The sequence below is a fragment of the Microcaecilia unicolor genome, chromosome 11 (assembly GCF_901765095.1).
Source record: "Microcaecilia unicolor chromosome 11, aMicUni1.1, whole genome shotgun sequence".
Classification (NCBI taxonomy): domain Eukaryota; kingdom Metazoa; phylum Chordata; class Amphibia; order Gymnophiona; family Siphonopidae; genus Microcaecilia; species Microcaecilia unicolor.
The window spans coordinates 70,669,761-70,697,637 of record NC_044041.1 but is presented as its reverse complement, the minus strand read 5'-3'; the positions used below and the strand labels follow the sequence as shown (position 1 = coordinate 70,697,637).

The 27,877-nt window shown below is 43.7% G+C and overlaps 1 protein-coding gene across 2 annotated transcripts in view; it reads left to right on the top strand.

The window, feature by feature from the left end:
• Positions 1-27,877, top strand: part of PTBP1 (polypyrimidine tract binding protein 1) — a 65,782-nt gene that overhangs the window by 13,813 nt on the left and 24,092 nt on the right. For both annotated transcript variants that reach the window (XR_003943768.1, XM_030218243.1), the window contains exons 3-6: positions 8,666-8,735; positions 10,047-10,219; positions 10,306-10,455; positions 20,319-20,489. Coding sequence is in view for 1 of the 2 variants with exons in the window: in XM_030218243.1 (XP_030074103.1) it covers positions 8,666-8,735; positions 10,047-10,219; positions 10,306-10,455; positions 20,319-20,489 (564 nt within the window). In the remaining variant the exon portion in view is untranslated. The remainder of the gene's footprint in view (positions 1-8,665; positions 8,736-10,046; positions 10,220-10,305; positions 10,456-20,318; positions 20,490-27,877) is intronic.

Sequence of the window (27,877 nt, the reverse complement as noted above, 5' to 3'; positions counted from 1 at the left end):
TGCAGGTTGCTAATCTACAGGAAAAACCTGGGAGAATAGATGTTTTAAGACCAGCCTTACTCAAATCTTAACAAAGGTGGCCAGTGTTCTCACCTGAAATTTCTGCCAGCTGGGTAATATGAAGGAGTCGTCAAGTAGGTGGCAAGGGAATGCTGAGAAGTATGTTTTCTGTTAGCGTTTGTAAACTGATCAGCCTGGGGATGGGTCCCAAAGTGTTGAATTAGATTAAAAATAGGCATTTATTTGAAGGAATGGTGAGTAGTGGAATGTCTGAAAGAGAAACCAAGAACTACAACATAGTGGACGTCCCAAAAGGAGTTGGATGTACACAGTGGATCCCTAAAAGGCAAGAGGATGTAAACCAAGCATAGAAAAAGATTGGCTGGAAATATCTAATTTTTGCACTTCTGATCATGGGGACAGTAGCCTGTATTGGGTGGCAGGTACAAACCCAGTGCAAACATGGCACTCAGTGGACCATTTTTTTGTTTCTACCATTTACTATGTTTGGAAGGACAGGCTCTTATGAAATTTATATATCCACTGTTGAAAGGTTTGTCTTTATCTCCAAATTCTCAACTAAGAAGCAGTAAATAAATTCATAGCTGGAAGGGGGATGTTTGTGTGGAGCATAGATTCTTATCCTTTGAGCCACCAAATGTCATTAAAAACTATTCAGGCCAGAGCTGTGCAGAGGAAGAGCATTCTATATTAACTGACCTTAAACCTTTATCCAGAATCATCCTTTCTCCGACAGGGGAGATGCAGGCACATCCTCTGGATGGTTCCTGTGTGTGGTGCTCTCAAGCTGAGAGAACCCTTTTAGAGGGTCTCTGGGCATGCATGGATATTCCAGTGCTAAGCAGCAAGCCATTAAGCTCCATGTGACTGTATTGCTCTTTACTTCTCATCTGCTATTCCCTATGCTGGACAGCTAGAGAATAGCTGAGACGGAGCTGCAGAGTAAACCTGGAAAAGATAATACACTGAAAACAAGTCCTGTATTCTCATTCAGCAGCTAACGGTAAGAAACGGTCTGACTTGTTTCTTTTGATGTGAAATGAGCAAAATCAAGGTACTGTACAGTTCTGCTAAATTAACATCTGCAGGAGCCTAGCCTTTAAATCTTCCTTGCCCTCTCAGTGAGACATTTCTGCTCATTTCACAATTTTCGTACAGTGCTCAATCAATTTTTCATATCCTTCAGGAAATGGCTGGGTTGTCTCCCAATCTAGACCCATGTGGATGATTTTGAATGATTAGCTTTGTTCTCCAGGGAAGTTTCTCTCCAGATATCATACCAATTAAGAGATCTGTATTGTAGTATCTCATGAATATCCTGGTTAATATCATGTCTTGCTGTGCCAACCTGTGGTTCATATTGCTCCTCTGGATTTCTGTCAGGAAGAGCAATGTGATTTTATAGCCTAAAGTTTTGTCAAAATTCATTAAACCACTTTCTAGGTGCTCCAGTTATCCTAAAACCTACATATTTTAACTCCATTCTGTTATCTTTAAAGGTTCCTATAAAATCCTTGGCAATATTTCTAGGAGTGCTTTGGGCTTCATAATGTGAGTCTACCATGTATCTGATTCAATGCATCTCTATCAGGGCAATCTTGAATACCCATAAAGCCAGAGCTTTTCTTCATGGAAAACAGGATTATCATAGTTTGCAATTTACTGTCTCAATGTCAACCTCTGTTCACAACATACTACTAGGGCATGTGGTAGCTACAGTTTATCCCCTTAGCAAGGCTTTATATCGGCCATTTGTAATATCATCTGAAACTTTGGAATCTGCTTCCAGCATCTCTTGAGAATTCTCCTCACGATGTTAGTCACCAAATTGGCAGAATGCCCACAATTTGCAAATAGGTTGTCCTTTTTAACATAAACCTGAAATTTGTCTAACCATGGATATATCTCCATGGGGTTGGGGAGCTCATACAGATGCCCTGTGAACTCAGGGATTCTGGATGCCATAAGAAAAAAAATCACTACACATAAATTGTCTGGAAATACAAGCTATTTTCTGTGCATGTCATCCTTTCAAACTTGGCTTCAGAACAAATCAGGACAATCAAGTGACCATGTTCATGTGAACAAATAAGGGAGAATTGGTATCACTGCATCTTTGCAGAGGAGTAAAGAAGGCTGGAATTTAGCTCTTTCACTTCGAGTGACCCTTCAAGCAGTCTGTCATGGGAAACAATCGATTCATAAGTCAATTCCTAGAGCCTCAAAAATGGTCTATTGCCCATCCTTCAGAAGTGGGCAATACCAGAAGTAGATGTCTCTTAAAAAAAAAAAAAAAAAAAAAAAAAAAAAAAGCCACAAATATGCACTCTACTGTTCATAACCTGGCAGCCTCTTGACAGCTGCATGATAGTCACCCTTTCTTGGATTCAGTTTTTCCTTTTTCACCTTTCCTTCTTGTTATTCAAAAGATAATTCAGGACAATGCTGCAGTCATTCTAGTAGCCTCACAACAGTCCAAACACTGGTTTCTACATCTGGCTTAGCAAGACAACCACCTATTCATGTTTCTCCCCATCTCAATTCAACATGGAAATCTGCTACATTCAAACATAGTCACTATATCTAACAGCATGGTTGGTGAAATCAGAGCCCACCTAAACCTCCCAGAAGTTAAGTAGTTCAGGAAAACCTTGAAACACTAAATCGTACATGTCTGGTCACATTTCCTGACATGGAACATTGATAAAACCCTAGCTCTGACCTCCTGTCCTGAGATTTTGGAATAGCAGCATTTATCCAATTAGACCTTCATACTTCATTGCAAATCCGTTTTACTGCATTATCTATAGTCAAAGCCAGTATAAGTGCATCCTCTTGTATCAAGGTTTGAGAAGTCTTATGAATTCATGATCCCTTTTCCATTGACAGGAGCTGACCTTTAAGTTTCTCATGTGGAAAATAGTATTTCTAATAGCCATGTCAGCTACAGGTATTAATCCATTATCCACCATATACTCAATTCAAAATCCTTTATGCAAACATCTCTTTTCTTAAGGTATCACTTCCATATTAATCAGTTTATTTTATAACCCTTTCTCCCCCATTCTTTATTCTAACAAAGCAGCCTGGACTGTTTTTTCTCTTTTTAGCAAAGATAACACATCTTCAGTTTCTCTGTCTCAGTAATCTGGGTGTTTTCAATTTCTAAAGTAGCATTAGATGGATCTCTGTATTTTTTCCCCTTCTTTGAGGACATATCACCAGACATGTTTACAGATCATGCCTTTCTTGCAAAACAGCTTCTATAGCTAACTTGAGATATACATCTATTTTCGACATTTGCAGAGCAGCTACATGATCTGCGGTCTACATGTTTACTAAACATTGCTCGACAGTCTCACGTAGACTTGAGCTTTGGCCAGTCTGTTCTTAAAAATCTTTCCTAAATTAAGAAATTATCTCCCATCTGCTTTGGGGTCACCAGTAAGTGTGCCTGCATCTCTCCTGCTTTTCGATGGAGAAAACATGATTTATCTTAAGTGGAGTTTCTCTGTAGATGGGAATGCAGCCACTTTTCCCTCCATATCCCTCTTTTTTTTTTTTTTTTTTTTTTTTTTTTTAAATATATTGAAGTGTTACTTTGATATGAAGTAATGAGCTTACTAGTAACATTGGTTAAGGCTGGAATACAAAAGACTTCTCAGAGCTTGAGGAGAGCACCGCATACAGGGTCTCTCTAGAGGATGTGACCTATAAGGGTGGCTGCATTCCTCTGCTGTTTGTGGAGAACCCTTATTGCAGGTAAGCAACTGCACTGTCCATTCTTCACTGCTCTTAATTACTGACATTCTTATAGAAAAATCTTGTGAATTTGCAGGTTGGTTTTATTTTGGGAATATATCGTACAATATTGTATTTAAATGTGAATAAACTCCACAAAAACCTTTATTAGTGAAATTTGACTAATGGTTAGAGCTGATTATCTGATCAGTGAATTAAAAATCTCGCAAATCGTGAGCTAGTACGAAATGGCAGATAGCAATTGTTTGTAAGCAAACTGGCTCTGTTATTTCCTTGTTTATACACATGGTAGAATGCCTTTTGCTACTTAATGACCACTTGTTAGAGCACTTCTAAATGTTCATACTTTTGTCAAGGTTCGATAAGGAGTCCAACCGGGATGGGTATTGTAGAACTGGGCTATGATGTATCTGGTGGGGAAAGGGTGTTAGACTGGGAGAATTAAGGACGCTGACTACCTTATAGATGGGCAGACTGAATAAGCTGTATGGTCTCTGCTGTCATTTTTCTGTTTTATTGACCATTTTTTGTCCTTGGTACAGAAGTTTAGATTTTGGTGTATAGGTTTTGAAGTGGTAATGTCACTTGATGCAGTTGGCAATCCCTGTGCCTATTGCAATTCCAGTAATTTGATTTAATTTAAACATTTTTCAGTAGTAGCTCAAGATGTTACATTCAGATACACTAGATACTTCCCTGTCCCCTGGAGGGCTTACAATCTGTATCTGAGGCAACAAGAGGATTAAGTGACTTGCCCAAGATCTTACCCAGTTGCTGTAACTAGGCTGCTACTTCACACCAGTAATTGTAGTACTTGGCAGTGCTGAGTTTCTCATTTGAACAGAATGAGTGTGCCTCTTCTGTAGGGTGTGTTTCTTCTTTTTTTTTTTTTTTTTTTTGGGGGGGGGGGGAGGGCTGCCTGCATCTTATCACAAGCTAAGCCTGTTGTGGAATGCTGCATGTCTATATAGGTTAATCAGTTTTAAAGTTATAAGACATATTTATAGCTTTTCTTTGAGGACAAGCAGGCCATGTATTCACATGTGGGTGATGTCATCCATGTCACCCTGTGCGTAACATTTTTACAGCATACTGTGGCTTTAAGAACATATGCATGCACAATGGAGATGCTGTTGCAAGTGCCTTCCTGCTCGCGAAATCAAATAACGTTAGCGTTTAACTTTAAAAAAGGAGACTATGATAAAATGAGAACGATGAAAAGAAAACTTAGAGTAGCGACTGCGAGGGTCAGAAATTTACATCAGGCGTGGATGCTGTTCAAAAACACCATCCTGGAATCCCAGGCCAAATATATTCCACGTATTAAAAAAGGAGGACAGAAGACCAAACGACAGCCGGCGTGGTTAAAAAGTGAGGTGAAGGAAGCTATTAGAGCTAAAAGAAAATCCTTCAGAAAATGGAAGAAGCAACCGACTGAAAATAAGAAATGGCATAAAGAATGTCATGTCAAATGCAAAGTGCTGATAAGGAAAGCTAAGAGGGACTTCGAAAAAAAAGATTGCGTTGGAGGCAAAAACACATAGTAAAATTTTTTTTAATGTGTATTAAAAGCAGGAAGCCGGCAAAAGAATAGTTTGGACCGCTAGATGACCGAGGAGTAAAAGGGGCAATCAGGGAAGACAAAGCCATAGTGGAGAGATTAAATGAATTCTTTGCTTCGGTCTTCACCGAGGAAGATTTGGGTGGGATACCAGTAATGGTATTTGAAGCTGATCAGTAGGAGAAACTTAATGAATTCTCTGTAAACCTGGAGGATGTAATTGGGGCAGTTCTACAAACTGGAGTAGAGCTTGCGGAGCTATTAGAAATATGTAATTTATCCTTAAAATCGAGCATGGTACCGGAAGATTGGAGGGTGGCCAATGTAACGCCGATTTTTAAAAAAAGGTTCCAGAGGAGATCCGGGAAATTATAGACCGGTGAGTCTGACGTCGGTGCCGGGCAAAATGGTAGAGACTATTAAGAACAAAATTACAGAGCATATTCAAAAGCATGGATTAATGAGACAGTCAACATGGATTTAGTGAAGGGAAATCTTGCCTCACCAATCTACTACATTTCTTTGAAGGGATGAACAAACATGTGGATAAAGGTGAGCCGGTTGATATTGTGTATCTGGATTTTCAGAAGACGTTTGACAAAGAACCTCATGAGACTACAGAGGAAATTGGAGAGTCATGGGATAGGAGGGTAGTGTTCTATTGTGGATTAAAAACTGGTTAAAAGATAGAAAACAGCAGGGTTAAATGGTCAGTATTCTCAATGGACCTTTGGTCTTTTCCAGTATGGCAATACTTATGTAGATAATCAGCCTCTCCATACGTTGTGAGGAGAGAACACATTGCTCGTGGCTTCTCAAGCATCTGGTATGTCTGCTTTTTCAGCTATTTTGTGCCTTCCCTTCGTGTTTTTTTTTTCTTTCCCTTTACAGTTTTTTCCCCATTTAAATTTTCTTGTTTTTTTGTGCTCATGAAGCCCGATCAGACCTGTTTCGGTTGGGATTTCCCCACCTCTTTTCTTGGTGATTTGCCCCTTTTTTCTATCATCATAGTTTGATTTGGCAACAGCTGTTTTCCCTTCCATGTCATCGTAGGTTCTCAGTGGCTTCGAGCTCTGTGCTTGGTGAAATCTGACCATCTCCGGAACTGACAGCCATTCCTAGTATCCCAGTGCTTGGAGCCAGAACATAACTCTACCATCTGTCATTTTTACCTGCATATGCAGAAAAAAAAAAACCACGGTTGTCTAGAAAGGCCCAGTTTTGGAGCCAGGTCTGAATCATCGACATGGGCGTTGGCACTTGCACCAGCATCGTTCCCTATGGTTCCTAGACTCCTGTCTGACACTGGAAGTGAAAGTGCATAGAGTAAGTCTCTACTTGCCTCTACACATTCCGCTGTGCACGGCCCCCGGGACCAGTTACCATCGGACTTGACACTGAGGAGGCATGAGGATTTGACATCCTTGTCGGCAGCGAGGGGTGTTGATGCTCAACATTGGGCCAAGAAGCACAAGTATTGATCCCCTTCACATGGTACTGGGAGCACCAGGGCACTGAGGGGATTTGTTCCTCAAGAAGTGTCTGCACCAGGAGGAGCGCTCACCTTCTGTTGATAGTACGGCACTGGAGTCTCCATGAAGCCGGGACTAGGTACTAAGTTGACACCGACAGTTCAGCCTCTTTGAAACAGACACCTCAGCCTTTCCTGATGTGCTCCCTCAATGAGCCCATCTGGCCATGCTCCAGGAGCAATTGGGTATAGTGCAGCAGTATTTTTGTTGACTGTTAATTCAGTTTGAAGGGTCAGTGAGCTCCAGGCCTTAGTATAGCAGATGCACCTTACACAAAATTTCATTATAACAAAGTAGTTCTCCGCACGCACCCTAAGTTCTTGCCTAAGGTTGTGTTGGAGTACCATCTGAATGTTGCCCTTCCAACATTCTTTCCAAACCTTATTCCCATCCTGGTGAAAGCACAGTGAACATTGGCCTTCTAACTGGAGTGGACTAGGCCCTACAGACCACCCAGCTTTTTTTTCTTTTGATCCCAACAGGATGGGGGGGTTCGCCATCAGGAAACAATCTCCAGTAGGCTTTCATTGTACCTAAGCTGGACTGACTGTGAGTCACGTCAAGGCTCATATTAGAGCCATGATGGTGTTGATAGCCCACTTAGAAGATATTTGCAGGGCTGCAATGTGGTCTTCACACATTCATATCTCACTATTTCTTGAGCAAGAAGATGCCTGATGTGATAGTCTGGACAGACAGTTCTGCAGAATTTGGTGTCTAGAATCCAGCTCCACCCTGCTAGGCCCATTTTTTTGTTTTGTTCCCATGCTGCACTCAATGTATATAGTTTCAGGTTAATCGCTATTTCAACTTATTTCAACATGCCATTGTATGTTCCAATTTTCCTGTTTTCAGTGAGCATCATAGCTAGGGATTCCCACATGTGAAAATAACTTGGCCTGCTTGTCCTCTAAGAAAGTGAAGATACCTGTAGCAGGTATTCTCAGAAGACAGTAGGCCATTAATTCTCACATACCCTCCACCTCCCCTTTGAGTTCTCATATAGCTTTTGTACTGTACTGATAGTCCCACACTCTCGTGGGTGGAAAGGCACTTCATGCGCTGTGGGGACACTGTCACGTGCTGTTAAATCTGTAGTACTCTGTATTATGTTCCACACTGGGCGATGTGGATGTCGTTGAGAATTAATGGCCTGTCTTAGGAGAATACCTGCTACAGGTAAGTATCTTCACTATATAGCAATTACACATATTGTGTGTGTGTGTTTGGGGGGTTTATGATAAGCCCTAAAGTGTAGTGTACTCAAAACGTATTGCCTGCCTGATTTGTCCCAGGTTCTTAATGGTACACAGCTCCAAGCTACCCAAAAGGTGGCTGACATGCTTTTAAGTGACCAGCTAATAAATGTTGAACTTAAATGGACAATTGATCTCAAATATGTGCTTTCTCCTTAACCCTATAGTAAATTTAGGATGAGCTGATATAAAATGTGAAATATGAATAGTTTATGCTGTGCAGTTACCAGGGATATTGTACAGAAGTTGCAGTAGGCATGAGTTCAGGAGTAGATATAAGCAATTGCAAGGACTTTAGAGCCATGTAGGTTTGTTTTTGGCTTTCTTCACTGAATTATACATTAGTGCATCTACAAATCTAAAAAGTAGTACTAAGGTGCATTTATTCCTCCATTTAACATCCCTTCATATTACAGCTCTCCACACATTTCTCCAGGTTTCCTACCAGCTCCACTTCTGATTTTGTTCTTTTCTTAATGTCTGCTTACATTTCACCAAATACTATCAAGTCAATATTCCTTCTTCTCTTCCAGCGGGGATCTGACGAACTTTTCTCTTGTGTTACTAACGGATCCTTTATCATGAGCAACTCTGGTTCTGCAGGTAAAACCTTCCTGGTCTATGAATGTTAAGGCTCTGCTTGTAAAGGAGCAGGGCCATCTTTCATTTCTACTTGTTCTGACTTTTTTCTGACAGCTCATGATATAAGGGGGGGGGGAATGTCCCTTAAAATTTCTCTATAGATTGTCCTACCTGACAGGACAAGATGTCGGACTGTGTATCAAAATGGGGGTATAAAACATTGTGGCACTTGATGTGATGTATCTGCATTTTGATCTTTGTTAATGCAATATTATCTAGGGCAAGTACATTCTGTTGCCCCTCTGTATCAAAAGGTTCATCCATTGGTAATGGGTCTACAGATCTTAGTTACATGGAACTTTTTTGTCAGTTGTGTCCAATGGTGTTTGATGTCCGAAGGTACATTTCTCATGTAATGATGGTTGTGCCCTCTGACAGGAGTTTCATCTTTGGTTAGCTGTAGGGGAGATGCCTCATTGTAAATCTCCCATGTTGCCTATAGTAGTGTTCTCCCTTTTGTATGGTATGTTAAAGGAAGTGGAAGGGAGATGATGGTTAAGCAGAGACTATGACCAGACATCACCACATGACTGCATTCTGTGAGTCCTCGTGTTAACGCATTGATGAAACAGGAGAGCTGTCTCCAGTATAATTTGAAATCCACCATTTCACTTGTTTGTTTCCCGGTATGTGGTTTGACCAAGTGATGGGGTGAAGGAAAGGTCTGCTGATAGAGCCACCACTGAGGATTGATATTGAGGAAGCTGTCTTCATTCTTTGGCCAGAGAGGTTACCTCAGATGCATGGGTATCTTGAGGACTTTAAAGTGTGCTTTGTAGTTAGCACTTGTTTATCTTTCTGCCCTCTCCCAGCTATAAAGGTACTAGTTACCTGTACCCTGGAATGTCCAGGACTCCAGTTGAGCACTAAGTAATTTGTGACTGGGAAAACATGACTAAAGTCACAGATAAAATGTGGCTGACTTTTCACGTCATGGGTCCAAATTATAACTGTGCTTAGTTTAATCTACAGTTTTGTAACTAGTGTAATCAGTGTTAAGTACTTTTGGAGAGGCTGTTTCTGGTGACTTTAGTCATGTCATCCCAGAGAGTCTCATTTGGTTTCACATGTGTATTCTGAGGGAGCTTTTTGGCAGTTACAGTACTGAAAGAGGAAGGCTGGTAATGATCTGGGCCTTTATTTTATGTGAAGGAAGGTTGCTAAAGTTTTAGGTGCAAGACTTAAATTTTATTTATGCAAATGTTATGCACTGTGGCTTACAGTGAGTTTTTACTATACTCATCACCTGCTTCTCTACAAATGTTTTCGTAGCAAATGGAAATGACAGTAAAAAATTCAAGGGCGACAGCAGAAGTGTAGGGGTTGCATCTCGAGTGATCCATGTGCGCCAGCTTCCTAGTGATGTCACAGAGGCAGAAGTCATTTCCTTGGGATTACCATTTGGCAAAGTCACCAACCTCCTGATGCTGAAAGGAAAGAATCAGGTAATGTGTTGACAGGTTTGAAAGTGGGTGAGGAAAGCTGTATGAACAATAGTTAAGCTTATTACAATCCTCCCTTTTTCATTTAGGCTTTTATAGAAATGAACACAGAAGAAGCTGCAAATACGATGGTAAGTTACTACACTACTGTCACGCCAGTTCTTCGGAGTCAACCTATCTTCATCCAGTTCTCAAACCACAAGGAGCTTAAAACGGACAACTCGACACCAAACCAAGCTGTAAGTGTGCCAATCCCTGTATTTTCATAAAACTTAAAACTCTCTGGCAGCTAGAACTTGGTGGGAGGGGGCAGGGGAGATGGGAAAAAAAAGGGTCTAATTTGCAAGATTATGAAAAACTGAAATAGATAATTTGAGAATCATGACATTCTACTGATGACCTAGTACATAATGAATGACAAATAGGGAGGATGTAGTGCATCAAAAACTTGATATAACAAATGTGTAAGAGCCCTGGATAGTTCATTTCTGCAGTCTGAGTAGTGCGAAACCTTTTCTATCCAGCCAATTCCTGCTTATATCTATTTCTTGCATCACTGCCTTGGTCAGTGTAGTAACTAAAACTGTGCGTAATGGGTTTCTTGTAGCATCTTTTCTGCTACAGAAGCATTTTAGGAATGCTTCAGCTTTGTTCCTGGAAACGATCTTACTCCCTGGTGCTGTTAAAACTGGCAATAATGATTCACATTTGTCACTGGCAAGAGAATATTAAATACTACAGTAGTATTTAAATATCAAGAGATGAGAATGAAACTATAGTTTGAAAACTTAAAGCTACATGGCAGGACGTGTTGCAGGCATTACTAGGGCTTCTTAAACCTGAACCAGTTGTCATGGCTAGTCAGGTTTTGGAATATCTGACATACAAGATCAGTCTGCACACACTGAAGAATTCAGTTGCACTAGTGCCTTACGTATATTCATTGTGGGTGTCCAAAAATATTGACTGGCTGTGAGGTTCTCAGGACAGATGTGAAGGAGTGGCCTCGTAAGTTCAGCGAGTATTTCTGTTCTGGATACACACCTAGCCTTGTGGGTTTTCAGGATCACAGCAGTGACATGAGAGATTTGTATATCCGGGACCCATTATATACTCTCGTGCATATTTATTGTAATCTTGAAAATCTGATTGGCAAGGTGTGTCTCCAGGTTGAGAAGCAGTGGGTTAGAGCACCAGGCTGACAACCAGGGAAGCCCAGTTCAAATCCTACGGTCCCTTGTGATCATGGGCAAATGATTTAACCCTCCGTTGCCTCAGGTACAAACCTAAACTGTTGGGGAAATATGTAGTATACCTTAAAGTAAATCGCCTTGCTGCATGCAGTCTAACTTATAAAAATGCTGACGTGACATCGTAATTCTGACTTCATGAGTATATTTATATGGGCTACCAACAGATGATTGGGGGGGAGGGGTGATGTTTCCTTACCACTAAAGATTTTATTAGGTTATTTTTCTATTTAGTTGATACAAGTTAGGTGCATTGGGCTAGAAGTCCAAACCCTGTGCAGCCATTTGATTTTGGTTAATAGTGGGGAGCATTTTGGAAGCTTTAGGGTGGGGTATTCATATTTTCTATGGAAACTGTGAAGTTTTACCTTTAAAAAAAAGATTCAAAAAGTTGAAGTGACTACTGCAGGTCAGCCACAGATGAGGTTGGAAGAGAAGGGTAGAGGTTAGACAAAAGATTACAAAACAAAATGCCATGAATACATCGGACTAAAGTGAGAAGACAAGTTGGGGTCTAAAGGTGCTTTTACCCTTGGCTTCTAATTAAATTTTGCTGGTACCTCAGTTGTCAAAGTTTTTGTCCTCTGTACTAGGACCACTATAGCTTTCATTGATCTAGAAAAGGTTGGTGGTCAGATTTTGAGTTCAGTTTAAAACAGAAATGAATTGTGAGGATTGATGGAGGACTATACCCCTGAATAGCACATGAAATTTAAGTTGGACTAGGGCTGCACGTTAATCACAGTTAATGCGGTGATGTGCTAATTATTATAAATTATTGCGTGCTGCCCACCTTCTGCCTCCCTCCTGCGTTTCTCCCCTGACTGTACATGGTTGGTATCGCTTCCTCCCCTCTCCACCTGTACCCCCACATGTGTACCTTTTTAAACGGCAAGCCATAAGCAGACTCTGGCCTGTACCAAGTTTTTCCCTCTGACCTAGCCTGCCCCTTCTGAAAACAGGAGATTGTCAGAGGGGTGGGCCAGGTCAGAGGGAAAGGCTTGATCACGTTAAAAATCTTGATTGAAATGCAAGGGATATAACACAAGGAAAAAGCATCCTAATTAGATGTGCATGATGCTGGGTTCTATATTAAGTCATCCCCCTCATAGGAAAAGGGTGTTGGAATTATTGTAGACAATAGAAGAATTTCCTTGTAAATTCACATTCTTAGTGTCCCTCTGGACCGGCCCAGAATGTGACTGGTTGTGTACACCTTCCAGCAGTATCTTTTGCAGGCTAAGGGGTACTATTTCTTTCTGTGCATTTGTCTCTTGCCTTGTTCTGGAGGCTGAATCCCGTGGGGGGTCTCTTAGCCTCGGGGGTGTCACACTTGGGTGGCTGGGTCCCTCCCCCAGCTCATCCTGTTGTCTCCTTGCAACGCTGCACGTTGCTGCATCTTTGACAGTGTCATCTTCCTCTTCAAGGGAAGAGGATTTTGAGGACTGGGAGAGGCAGTTGCATCTATTTAAAAAAAAAAAAAAATCGAGGAATAAGCAGGGCAGTTCTGTCTTCACCTTTGCACGCAGCGGCATTTTTTTCATTGACCAGGGTTTAGCTCTAGCCCTGCCATAGTGCGAGTTCCTGCTGGGGATAAAAAAAAGCTGTGCCGGCACTTCGCATCACAATGGCAGAGAAATTCTACTGTTGTCAGGGCCTCGGGGCGAGCGGTATCTGCAAGTACTTCACTGTGGTTGAAGTGTCGCTGGAGGCAGGTCCCTCTCACTCTGCTTCCTCGTTGGCAGTTGCAGCTCAGCTGGATTCAGGGATCCAGAAGGATAAGGCACTGGTTCCTGTTTTGTCCTCAGTCTGTGGCGGCAGACTAGCAGACTTCCCAGCTGTTCCACTCGGCAGAGCAGTCTGGAGTGGCTCTGCCTGTACTACCAGCAGGACCAGAGGGGGGTTTCCTTCTCAAATTTGTCCTACAGATCTATCTACAAAGCCTTCATGTTGCACAAACCGGGTCCACCTTTAGCCCCTTTAGGAGGTTTCTTGGAGAGGCAGGTAGTCTCAGCAAAGTGGCCTAGGGCATCCTGGGATCTGGAGGAGGATCTGGGTTCTGAGCCGGACCATGAGATGCCCCTGTTGGAGGAGACCGATCCTTTTAAGAGAAGGAGGAGCCGTCAGTGCTTAGAATCTTTTACAAAAAGGATTTGCAAGAGCTTATTTCTTTTGTGGCCATTACATTGCATTTTGAAGAAGAGGAGCCCATGGCCATGGAGGGCTGTAAGGTGGATCTCCTGGTGAAGGGCATAAGTCCAGGCAGAACCTTCCTATGTACCAGGATATCTGAGATCATTCAGGCATAGTGGGATGTGCCGGATTCTTCCTTTAGACTCTTTAGGTCTATGTTTTGTCTTTATCCAGTTCCTCAAGCCTCCTGTAGTGGATACTATAGTCTTGGCTTGTTACTAAGAGAAATACTGTCCCCGTAGATGGGGGGGCATGGCACTCAAGGACATTCAGGATTAGCCGTATAGAGGCCCTGTTAGAGTAGTTTTTGATGTCTCTGCTTTGGTGGTCCAGGCAGCTGTCTGCAATTCATTGGTAACCAGGGCTGTTTCCGGTGGTCTGAGCGTCTTTGGATGATCTTGCTTTGATCATGGACGTGCTATAGACGTAATGTACTTAGATTTCAGCAAAGCTTTTGACACAGTTCCCCATAGGAGGCTCTTGAATAAACTTGTCAGGCTGAAGATAGGACCTGACGTGGTGAACTGGATTAGGAACTGGTTGACGTACAGACGCCAGAGTGTGGTGGTTAATGGAATTTGCTCGGATGAGGGAAAGGTGAGTAGTGGAGTGCCTCAGGGATTGCTGCTGGGGCCGATTTTGTTCAATATATTTGTGAGTGACATTGCCGAATGGTTACAAGGTAAAGTTTGCGTTTTTGCGGATGATACCAAGATTTGTAACACCCAGGAGGGAGTGGAAAACATGATAAAGGATCTGCAGAAGCTAGAAGAATGGTTTAAGGTTTGGCAATTAAAATTAAATTCGAAGAAATGGAAAGTGATGCACTTAGGGAGTAGAAATCCACGGGAGATGTATGTGTTAGGCGGTGAGAGTCTATGTACAGATGGGGAGAAGGATCTTGGGTGATAGTATCTGAGGATCTGAAAACGATGAAAACAGTGTGACAAGGTGGTGGCCGTAGCCAGAAGGTTGCTAGGCTGTATAGAGAAAGGTGTGACCAGCGGAAGAAAGGTGTTGATGCCCCTCTATAAGTCGTTGGTGAGGCCCCACCTGGAGTATTGTGTTCAGTTTTGGAGGCCGTATCTTGCTAAGGATGTAACAAGAATTGAAGCGGTGCAAAGAAAAGCTACAAAAATAGTTTGGGATTTGCGTTACAAGACATATGAGGAGAGACTTGCTGACCTGAACATGTATACCCTGGAGGAAAGGAGAAACAGGGGTGATATACAGACTTCAAATATTTGAAAGGTATTAATCTGCAAACGACCTTTTTCCGTAGATGGGAAGGCGGTAGAACTAGAGGACATGAAATGAGATTGAAGGGGGGCAGACTCAAGAAAAATGTCAGGAAGTATTTTTTCACAGAGAGAGTGGTGGATACTTGGAATGCCCTCCCGCGGAAGGTGGTGGAGATGAAAACGGTAACTGAATTCAAAAATGTGTGGGATAAACATAAAGGAATCCTGTTCAAAAGGAATGGATCCTCAGAAGCGTAGCAGAGATTGGGTGGCAGCACCGGTGGTTGGGAGGCGGGGCTAGTGCTGGGCACAGACTTCTACGGTCTGTGCCCTGAAAATGGCAGATACAAATCAAAGTCAGGTATACACATAAAGTAGCACATATGAGTTTATCTTGTTGGGCAGACTCGATGGACCATACAGGTCTTTCTCTGCCATCATCTACTATGTTACTATGATAGTCGCCCAAGTGGCTAAGGTTGAGAGGGGTTCAGCTTTTTTGGTGGATGTTCTATACGATTTGCCGAGTGAGAGCCTCTTCTAAACCTGTGGCCTTGGGTGTGGCTGTAAGACGTTCTCTTTGGCTTCGAGGTAGGTCAGCGGATGTGGCTTCTAAGTCTAAGATGAGCAGATTCCCTTTTCGGGGATCCCTTTTTGTTTGGAGAAAAGTTAGACAAGTTATTCCACAGTCTGGGAGGTACTAAGGTGCCTCAACTTTTTTTGCTGGTATAGGCCTGGTAGTGGCTCCGGCTCAGCGGTCCTTTTGAGGAGCTCAATGGGGAGACAGATGCAGGAGCCTCTTTCCCATCAACAGCCTGTCTTGCCCAATGATGGTTGCCAGGTCCAGCCTCTGATTCCTGTGGGAGCTCGCTTAACACAGTTCTATTGGAGGTGGGCCCAGATTACCTCCAATCAGTGGGTGCTAGAGGTTATTTGAGACAGATAAGCCTTAAGAGTTTGCACAGCATCTTCCAGATGCTTTCTTGGAGTCTCCTTATCAGTCTCTCCTCAAGGCAAGCGTGGTCAGGGATACTCTGAAAAGGCTTATCAAGCTGCAGGCTATTTGTCCAGTTCCCTCTTCAGAGATCAGACAGGGGCGTTAATCCATTTACTTTGCTGTCCTGAAGAAAGAAGAATCTTTTGGGCTGATTCTGGACCTCAAGGCTGTCAATTGGGTTATGGTGGTAGTTGCGGCAGCTCTTGGGAAAGAAGGCATTCTAGTTCATCCTTGCCTTGGTGATTGGCTGATCAGGGCAAGTCGTATCGGGAGAGTCTACAGATCACGGATCAGGTGGTTCAGTTCCTTTGATTCATTCAGTCTTTCGGTTGGGTAGTCAACTTGCTCAAGTTGCCTTGTTCCGTCTCGGTCACTAGACTGTCTAGGGGTGTCCGACACAATGCAGGGTCATGTGTTTCTTTCCCAGTCCAGAATTCTTTGTTTCATGTATAATTTCTCATTCATAATAGACTTTCTAAATGTTAAATATCCATAGCTATCCCAGTATGTTTATGATACTGTATTGTAGAATTGGATTCTTAAAGCAAATTACTTGTGCACTATTCTTTATGTATTTGGGATAATGTGGGATATAAATGTCACAAAGTTGCAGACTCAAATTCAAATGTTTCTGCACAGGTCGGTACCGTGGTGGTGACGATAGAAGCAGTGCCTTGGGTCAGGGCACACAGATCTCTGCAATAGGTTCCTACTGTCTAGATGGTCGCCGCAGATGAGATTGCCACTGTGAACTCAGGAGCGCAGCAGCCTCTGCTGGTGGCTTCGGACAACCAACCTGTCCAAGGGAATACCTCTGGATCCACCATGGTGGATTGTAGTCACCAGTCTCAGAGGCTGGGAAACTTACCGGTAGGGATAGTGTACATAGGGTCTTTGGTCTCTGCAGGTTACATCCTGCTTGATGAACCTCTTGTAAACCAGAGCAATTCAGTTGGTGCTGGAAGCCTTTCACCCTCTGCTAGTAGGCGAGTCGGTACGCATCCTCTGACACCACAGCGGTGGCTTATGTCAATCAGCAGGGGGGAACAAGGAGTTGCAAGTTAGAAAGCAGTGCAGTTCATGAGTTAGGCAGAGCTTCATGTGGCTGCTGTCTCTGTGTCCCATGTAGCTGGAACTTCAAATTAGAGAGTTGCAGGGGGACAGAAATCTTACCCATCCCCGCCCGTCCCTGCAGGAATCTTACCCGTCCCCACCCATCCCCACTGGAATCTTACCCATCCCCACCCATCCCCGCAAAAATTTAAACCATCCCAACCCGTCCCCACCCGTCCCCGCAAGAATTTAACCCATCCCCACCCATCCCCGTAAGAATTTAATACTACATAAAAGAAAGTTCCAGTCAGCTCCCTCAGTCTCTCTGGATTTGAGCCACAGCACTGTAGGCAAGGAAGGAACGGAAGTTGGAACTTGGAACACTCTGGTGCGCACATGTAAGATTTGTCTCTGATTCAATGGCAGTGTGTGCTGAGAGGTCGCCACATGCACGCGCCAGTAGGTCAGGTGACATCTGATCCTCGTGCCTGTGTCAGAGCTGAGGTCTGTGCACCAGCCTGGGAGCAAAGAGGATTAATAGTAACATAGTAAGTGACAGCAAATAGACCTGAGCGGTCCATCCACTCTGCCCAATAGTAACACTCATGATCAATTCATCATTAAATCAAAGAGTGTGATATTATATACTTGATTATGGTCTTTCTTTCCTGTTTCTGGAACAAAGACCACAGAAGTCTATCTGGCCCCATCCTTATGTTCCAACTGCTGAAGTTGCCATCGAAGCCCACTCCAGCCTATTCATGTTCTCATTTGTGGGACACAGACCATAAAAGTCTGTCCAGCACTGTCCTCATGTTCCAGCCACTGAAGTTGCTGTCTAAGCCCTTTCCAGCCCATCCTACACCAGATTGCCATGTATGAGACACAGACCATACAAGTCTGCCAGGTATCAGCTCTAGTTCATCACAGCCAGAGTTGCCATCTAAGTGTCACTTGACATATCCACACACATGCAGCCATTTAAGGTTAGCACGCCTTTTTGAATTCCGTCATCATTTGTGACTCTACCACCTCCTTAATGGAAGACTTTCCACATTTATGCTGTTAAAGCAAGGAAGAAGAGGAGGAGGAGGAGGAGGAGACAACACTCAAATTGGTATTCGGTAGATGAGAGGCTGGTGCAGGTGCAGCTTACACTTCCACGGGAAGCCCACAGAACTGGTTCCATCCCCGCGGGAACCCCGCAGGAACTGCCTCCGTCCCCGCGGGAACTCCGCAGAACTGCTTCCATCCCCGCGGGAACCCCGCAGGAACTGCCTCTGTCCCCGCGGGTTCCGCAGGATTCCCGCGGGGACGGAAGCCGTGCAGCTCTCTACTTCAAATGTACAGGTGGATTTTCTCGGTTGCAACACTCTAGACCCGGGAGAATGGGCTCAAACGGTCGTGAATTGCTGGAGCCTTCTGGTCATGGATCTGTTCGCCTCAAATTTCAATACAAAAGTTGCCACAATTCTTCAGTCAAAGAAGAGATCTCAAAGCGAAGGGTGTAGATGATGCATTTCCTCAGTGGCCCCTTCTGGGGCACTTAATTCAAAGGATGATCAAGGCGCATAGGGTTCTTGTAATCTTAGTGGCGCCGGATTGACTTCTCAGGCCTTGGTATGCCAGTCTCATTCGTCTTCTCGTTGGCCCTCTGCTCAAATTGCCAGAATCTGTCTCCCAACTTGACTTTGTCTTATGGCTTGGCTCTTGAGTGGGCTCAGTTGATGAAGAGGGGTTACTACTTTTCCAATGTGATTGCCATGATGCTTCAGTTGTGTTGCAAACCCACCAAGTCCTGATATAACTCAGAGAAGGTGGACAAGGCTTGGTGTTCAGAACGGGACATTTCTCCTTTTCACGCTTTGGTGGCAGAGGTTTTGGATTTTTTACGAGTTTTTGATAAAGGCCTGGCAATAGCTTCTCTTAAAGTCCAAATTGCGGTGCTGTCTTGTTTTTGGAGTGCATTCAGGGAAAGGCCTTAGCTAGTCATCCAGATATAACTCTGTTCCCTTGTGGCTTGGGTCTCATTCGTCCTAGGGCCATCTTTCCGGCTTGGGACCTTAATCTGGTTCTCTTGGTTCTTACTAGGTCTCCCTTTGAGCCCTTGGCGTCCTGTTCTCTGAAGAATTTAACGCTCAAGACTATTTTTAGTAGCCATTGCTTCGGCTAGGAGAGTATCAGAGTTGCTGGCGTTTTCCTGTCTCCATTTTTGCAATTTTCTGAGGAGCAAGTAGTTTACACACTGTCCCTTTTCTCCCTAAGGTCTTGTTGCAGTTTCATGTGTCCCAGTTGGTAGTCTTGCCTGTTAGGTTCTTCGGATCAGAGGATCAGTGGTGTTTATGGAACCTAGACATCAGGAAAGTTCTGAAGCACTATTTGAAATCTGTGGATGATTTTAGACATACGGATAGTCTGTTCCTGCTGATTGGAGTGAAAGCCCATTCTACCAGAGGGCAGAATTCTTCTTGGCATCGTCTTTAGAAATTTGAAAGCAGCAACATGGTCCTCCTTGCATTCATTTACACTTCCAATATGTAATGTTTAGAAGTGTCATCAGTAGGCAGTTTCTGGGGCAAACGCTCTCATGGCAGGGTTATTAGGTGGTCCCTCCCATAAAGATACTTTATTTCCTATCAGTCATATTTTGGGCCGGTCTGGAGGGACGCAGAGGAAGAAGTTAGTTCTTACCTGCTAATTTGCTTTCCTTTAGTCCCTCCGGACCAGCCCAGATCCCTCCTTGTATTTTGAAGTGATGAAATTTGGTTTGTGCAGTTTGGGTAGAGCTGCTTGTGCATTTGCAGTTTGTTACCAAAAAAAAAAAAGTGCAGTGAGTGTATTTACTTTTACAAGAAGCACGTGCTCGTTGGTGGCTGCTCAAGTTCCTTGTTGCACAGAATATGGTTCTTCCTGCTTTGATAATACCGAATCTACTTCTAGCTAGCCAGGGCTGTTAATTGGCTCTCTAGAGTCAGTTCAGTCTCCACCTGCTGGAAGGTGTTCACAACCCATCAGTCACATTCTGGGCTGGGCTGGATGGACTAAAGGAAAGCAAATTAGGTGTAGAATTTCTCTATTGAGCTATAGAATTCACATAATGGCAAGGTTGAAATTTGGACAAGTCAAGGACACATCCATTAAATCAATGAAGCTTGGAAATCTTAGTGCAATAGGGAGTGAATTTGGGAAATTCAAATAACAGGTTGACTGTAACATGCTGGGTTCAGCCGTTCTCACCCAGCATGACTTATTTCTTCAGGGTTTTGCATTTAGGAGTGAGGTGAAAAATGTCATTGCATGGTTTGTGAATTGATGTTTGAGGGAGGCAGTATGTAAATACGTCATTAATGGATTATTGTTGATTTTAGAGAGCCCAGGCAGCACTGCAAGCAGTGAACTCCGTCCAGTCGGGAAACATTGCACTCTCTGCTTCAGCTGCAGCAGTGGATGCAGGCATGGCTATGGCTGGCCAGAGCCCTGTCCTGAGGGTCATTGTGGAAAATCTCTTTTATCCTGTCACTCTGGATGTGCTGCATCAGGTAAGGGCATGTCCTTCTGCATATGAACTGAAAGCAGTGATTAGTTCCCCATTCCAAAGAGGAGAATGGAGATGTCTCATAGCAGCAGAAGCAATCTTTTGATCTGGTGAGGGGAGACAATCAAGTTCTGATCTGGCAGCCGTTTCATAGCATCTGCTTTGTATGTGAGTAAGGGAGGAATTAACCTGTGGTTGCTAATAGTTTCTATAGTTCTGTGTAATTGAGCTTTGTTTTGAGTTTGGACACTATTGAAAACTAAGAAACAAGATGGCAAGCGATCCGCAAAATCCAACGTGGAGACAAACAAAGCAGATCAATCAGTGATATGGTTCAAAACTTTATTTTCAGAGATTCGCCCGACAGACTGTTTCGCCCACAAGGGCTGCGTCAGGGGCTAATAGTCCAAGCAGGACATGAGATTGAAATGTAAAAAACCAGCAGGGTGCTTTCCTCAATCAAGGTGAGGACATCAGCTCAATACACAGGGTAAGTCTGGTCGCATCTCTCAGCTGCTTTTCCAGACTTACCCTGTGTATTGAGCTGATGTCCTCGCCTTGATTGAGGAAAGCACCCTGCTGGTTTTATACGTTTCAATCTCATGTCCTGCTTTGGACTATTAGCCCCTGACGCACCCTTGTGGGCGAAACACAGTCTGTGTTGGGCGAATCTCTGAAAATAAAGTTTTGAACCATATCACTGATCTGCTTTGTCTCCACTATTGAAAACTATACTGTAGGGCTGTAAAAGTGCTGCAAGTGTCTATGAAATCTAACACTTATTCAAGTACTGTCTGAACTGTCTTGAGTGTTTTTGGAAAGTTGGACACATTTGTTGATTGCTTATCTTCTGATTCTTAGTACTAATCTACACCACTTAATCTAGTGAAGCTATTGTCCAAGATGTTCAACTTCCCAATGCACATTTGCTATATTTGCTGTTAGGTTGTAGCCTCTGCTTCATTCATTCACTTTCTGCACATAAGGAAGCCAAAGCATGTTTATAATACTTTCCACCACCATTTGAAGACAGTATTACAAACATCTAACGCTTCCCAGTTTTGTTCCTTACTCTACTACTATGGAACTTTGTGTTATGATTCTTGAGCTTTTATTGAAAGGTTTACTTATGCATTAATACCTTTCAGGTATTTGAGATGCTGATGCAGAAAGCTACCTCAAAGCTGTATGTGCACATTACTAGCTGAGCAATGTGTGTTTGGAGGTTTTGAGTGCAGATGTTCATTTGTGCAGAAGACCTGGCCAAACGCTACATTAAAACTATCACTGAGTAAATTAATCTCAGATATTCAATTCCGGGCCATGCCGGTCTCTCACCGGACTTGTGCTAGCTTCCTGAACTTGTGGGGCTTGGCTGATATTCAGCCTTGACGCAATAAAATACTTGGGAGTCCTGATTGAAGTCAGCTGGGACTTGCATAAGACGGTCATCCCCTTAATTCCAATCACCCCCCTCCTCTTAAACTGATCTCACATGCCCTTCATGCATTTGTAGGCTCCAGGCTCCCACCTTCATCCTGGACCTACTTTAGCTCACCCGGTGGAGTAGACCAGGCAGGAGCAAACCCCACCTGTTCTGCCTCTTGTGGCACCACCTGTAAAATAACTTTCACAAGTTCTAGCAGTAATCTCAGCAGCCATTTGACAAATGGAGCTGCTAGGAATAAGTGTGAGTGGGGCTCAATCCTGCCCATCCTACCCCATCGGACCACCAGAAGGCATAAGGTAGGTTTGGAGGGCAGGGGACCTACAGGTGGGTGGCTTAGAGGCTGGGTCTGCTATTAGGAGGGTGCCGGCGGGGGTGGGGGGACAACTTATGATTGGAGTTGGTGCAGGTCGGGGGAGGGGGGGAAGCTGAACCATATTGTCAGCCACTACCTGAAAACTATGCAGGCGCTAGTCTGTATTCAGCGCTTTTCTCTCTCCCCCCCCCCCCCCCCCCCCCGCGGGCATAGCTAACCAGATAAAGTTAGGATGGCTATTTATGTGGTTCTATATCCTGGTTAGCTATGCAGGTACCCACATAAATCCTGGCTTCTCTCCAACTCTGCCTCTTTGTGACCTGATTGGCCACTATTGGAAATAGTACATATGTATTGCTATACTGGGACAGACCAAAGGTCCACCAAGCCCCCCCCCCCAGCATCCTAACACCTTTCTCTTACACTTTTTAAAATGGCCAGTTAATGTCAATGTTCAGCAGCACTGTGTCTCCTGACTGCCTTCTTAAATCGCTTTGAATATTGGGCCATTAATTTATAAAGATGATCTACGGCGAACTCCCAGGATACATGACAGACCTCATAGATCTACCAACCAGAAACAGAACCGGATCATCACGAACATTCTCAAACCTCCACTACCCAAACTGCAAAGGACTCAAATACAAAGCAACCTATGCATCCAGCTTCTCCTATATAAGCTTCAGGAAATCACTAAAAACCAACCTGTTCAAGAAGGCATACCCTACCGACTCAACATAAATGCCTAAACTCTGCAACACAGCTAAACCAAAGATCGTATTGGACACTAAATAACCTTCCCTATCTTTGACCCCTATTGTGCCTGAAACACACGTACCTTATTTGACCACATCACCTTGTATTTGTTGTTCTACTGTAAGCCACATTGAGCCTGCAAATATGTGGGATACAAATGTAATAAAATAATTAGGTTTTAGCTTATTTAGCCAACAAATTCTTCTCAAACCAGTTTATATGAATTCAGATTCAGTAAGTTTGGCCCTAAAAAACACATACACAGATGTGAGACAAGTCTTCTAAAGAATGTCAGTTGGGTAAGTAGGATTTGAACCTATTGGTTTTTCTCAACCCATGAGCCAAACCTCTAGTTTATGCCTTCTCCCTATTATTGGTTGTCTATCGTATTGCTTTGCTGCCTGGTCAGTGCACATCAGCTTCACCATCATGCCATTCCCTTGGTTTTACCCCAAATGTATAACTGCACTTCTGTGTTGATTTTCACTAACTATACTCAAACAATCTAGCTTAAGCTTATTTGTAGTTAATTGTAGTAAGTCTCAGCAGAAGATGTACAGTTGGCTTTCTACACAACTATCAAGCCCAAATCTTCCTCTTAATGCCTGTTGGATGCCATCTGTCATTTGAACAAAACAATAAAATCCAGCTTAATTGCAAAAATTCCCAGGCAATGTGGGATTAGTGTACCAGAGTTTTAAAAAATTTGGATAAGTTACTATAAGAAGTTTGTAAGCCATTAAGGTGGATTTGGGAAATCCACTGCCGATTCCTATATGTGAACCACTTTGGTTGTACCACAGAAATGTGGTATATTAAGAATCAAATACACATAAGCTTATTCCTGGGGTAAGCAGCATTCAGTCTTCTTTTTTGGTATCCATGGCTACTTGTGATCTGGATTGGATACTGTTGAAAACAGGATGCTGGGCTTAATGGACCTTAGACCCAAATAGCAATTATGCACTTCATAGCGTCCCTTCAGACCGGCAAAGTAGGGTTAGGCACTCCAACCAGCAGATGGAGACTGAGAACTACCAACTCATCAGAACACCTATAACTACTGTGCAGTCCCCTGAGTCAGTAGTTCTCAGTCTCTATCAGGTGGTTGTGCTTTAACCTGTGCTTTCCTGGTGTGAGGTATGAGTCTCTAATTTTTGGGTCTTTGATGAAAAAAGGGGGTCGATTCCCTCTCAGTGCTACTGGTGTCTGTCAGCTGGGCTGAGGTCTGTGGGAGGCCTCTTTTAGCTCTGGGGTGCCACACCCTGGTGGTCAGATCCTTCCCCTACAACCCCCTTGAGCTAGTTTCTGATGGCTTGTCCTGGAGTCTCCCTGCCAGGCCGCGTGGAAGGCAGCAATGGTCAGGGAGACTGGACAGGTCGATCACAGGAATAACTACTACTACTACTTAACATTTCTAGAGCGCTACTAGGGTTACGCAGCGCTGTACAATTTAACAAAGAGAGACAGTCCCTGCTCAAAGAGCTTACAATCTAATAGACAAGTGAACGGTCGGTCCGATAGGCTGATCAAGGAGAAGGGTACGGTTCTCTATTCCATTTACTTTGTAGTGCCCAAGAAGGAGAGTTCATTCTGGCCTATTCTGGGTTCCGCGCTTTTCACATGGAGACTCTTCGGTCATTTTGGTGGTGTGACCTGGGGAGTTCTGATGTTGCTGGATCTGAGAGAGGCTTATCTGCACATTCCTGTTTGGCAGTCCTCAACAGTTCCTCTGCTTTGCAGTTTTAGGCGAGCCATTATCAGTTCTGTGTGCTCCCTTTTGGGCTGGCTACCGCACCCCAAGTGTTCTCCAAGGTAGTGATGGTCATGGCAGTGGCTCTGACAGGGCGGCATTTTAGTTCATCCATACCTGGGCAATTGGATGATTTGGGCGAAATCATTTCAGGAGAGTGGACCAGGTGGTTCAAATGTTGCAGTCATTGGGCTGGTTAAACTCTGCAAAGTCATCTAGTACCGTGTCAGTCCTTGGAGTTTCTGGGGATAAGCTTCAATACTTGGGTAGGCGGGGTATTTCTCCCTGAGGCTTGGATCTCGGAAGCTCCAGTCCCAGGTGCATCCTCGGTCATCCCTGGGCCAAGGATTACTTGAAGATGCTGGGGTCCATGGCAGTGTCTTTGGAGGAGGTTCAGTGGGCACATGAAGCTGCTTCAAGAAGCATTGTTGTCCAGGTGGTCTTCCCAGCTCCACTTAAGAGGTTCGTCTTGTACTTGGAGGTAGGCTAGGTGCAGTCTGCAGTGGTGGTGCGGATGTGGAATCTGTTCGTAGGCTGATGTTTGCATACTCAACTAGATGGTGGTGACAGATGCCAATCTTCTCAGCTGGGGAGCTCATTGTCAGAACCAAGTGGCTCAGGGTCACTGGTCACAAGAGTAAACTTAATGGTCGATCAGTCGACTGGAGATGAGTGTTTCGTCAGACCCTGCAGTCAGTTCAGGGGTTGTTAGCAGAGAAGGCAGTACAGATTGTCAGTCGCCATATGAATAGTCTGGGCAGTACCAAGAGTCGCTCGTTGGCAGAGGAAGTGGCTCTGCTCTTGTCTTGGGCAGAGTACCATCTGTAAGTTCTCTCAGCAGCCCATGTGGCAGGTGTTGAGAATGTGCAGGTGGACTTCCTCTGCAGGAATGTTCTGGATTCCAGAGAATGGAGTCATAAGCGATGAAGCTTTTGGTCTGGTGGTAGGCAGTGGAGTCTACAGAGATGGTGACCTTCAATGCCAAAATACCCAGGTTTTAGCCACAGGTGAGATTCCAGGGCAGAGTGGTCAGTGTTCTGTTGTGGGGTTGGCCTCCATTTGGTCTCCTATACATTCCCCCGTACCCCCCCCCCCCCCCCACCCGGCCTCTGATCGGCAGTCATTCAGAAAATCGAGTTCCACTCGGGTCAAGTGATGTTGCTGACTCTGGGATTGGCCATGGAGGCTGTAGTACAGTGATCTGAGGAGACTGGCAGTGGATTTTCCACTTTGGTTTCGGGGTGTTCAGGACTTGTTTCAGGGTCCAGTGTTCATGTCCAACCCGGCTCTATTTTGTCTTTGTTTTGCTTCTGAGCGGGCACAATTGAGAAAACAAGGATTCTCTGGAAGATGTGAGAGATCTGCCTGTACTAGAAATGGTTTTCAAGAGTAAAGATGTGGAGGAACTGAAAAATCTTGGTGAACCTGGAAGATGTACTGAGCCAAATCGACAAATTAAAGTGTAGTAAATTACCTGGACCGGATGGCATACATCCAAGGGTACTCAAAAGAACTCAAGCATGAAATTGCTGATCTGCTGTTAGTAATATGTAATGTCATTAAGATCATCCATAGTACCTGAAGATTGGAGTGTGGCCAATATGACACCGGTTAAAGAGTCTAGAGTTGATCTGAGAAATTAGGCTTACTAAACCTGACGTCAGTGCTGGGCAAAATAGTGGAAACTTATTATAAAAATAAAATTACAGAACACATAGACATGGTTTAATGGGACAGTGTCAGCATGTATGGAAGTCTTGTCTCGCCAATTTGCTTCATTTCTTTGACGGCGTGGATAAAGGTGAACCCGTTCATGTAGTGTATCTAGATTTTCAGGAAGCTTTGGACATTTCTCATGAGACTGAAAACTAGTCATGTGATAGGCAGTGTTCTGGTGTGGATTAGGAATTGGTTATTGGACAGAAGAGGGTAGGGTTAAATGGTCACTTCTCTCAGTGGAGGATGAACAGAGTTCCGCATGGATCAGTATTGGAACCAGTGCTATTTAACATGTATAAATGATATGGAAATTGGGATGACGAGTGTGGTGATCAGATTTTCAGATGATAAAATCTGTTCAAGATTGTTGCGAACTGTGAAATATTGCATGAAGACCTTAGGAAATTGGAAGACTGGGCATCCAAATGGCAGATGAAATTTAATGTGGACAAATGCACATTGGCAAGAATAATCTGAATCATAGTTGTCTGATGTTAGGGTCCACCTTGGGGGTCAGTCCCCTAGAAAAAGTTCTAGGTGGTGTAGATAATACGCTGAAATCTTCTCAATGTGTGGCAGTGGCCAAAAAAGCAAACAGGATGCTAGGAATTAGAAAAGGGTGAATAAGAATGAAAATACTATGTCTATCGCTCCGTGGTGTGACCTCACCTTGAGTATTGTGTTCAGTTCTGGTTGCCGTATCTCAAAGATAAAGCGGAAGTAGGAAAGATTCAAAGAGCAACCAAAATGATAGAAGATGGAACTTCTCTCATAAAGGCTAAAGAGGTTAGGGCTTTTCAGCTTGGACAAGAGACGGATGAGGGGAGGTATGATTGAGGTCTACAAAATCCTGAGTGGTGTAGAGTGAATAGAAGTAAATCGATTTTTTTTTTTTACTCGTTCCAAAAGTACAGAGGGACACTTGACGAAGTTACATGGAAATACTTTAAAAACAGGAAATATTTCTTCACTCAACAAATATTTTAGCTCTGAACTCTTCGCTAGAGGATGTAGTAACAGCGGTTAGCGTATCTGGGTTTAAAAAAGGTTTGGACAAGTTCCTGGGGTCTGTTATTGAGACAGACATGGGGAAGTAACTGCTTGCCCTGAGATTTGTAGTATGGAATATTGCCACGATTTCGGTTTCTGCCAGGTACTTGTAGCCTGGCTTGGCCACCGTTGGAAACAGGATACTGGGCTAGATGGACCATTGGTCTAACCCAGTATGGCTAATCTTATGTTCTTATGAGTCCTAGCAACACTCCTGCATTCTAGGAAGAGATCTACGTCCCTAGAGTAGGTACGCATTTGGTATATTTTCGAAGGATGGTGTTGCGTCAGGTTTCTCTTCACACTCTTGGTCCCGCAGTTGCTGGAATTCCTGCAGGTAGGGCTGGAGAT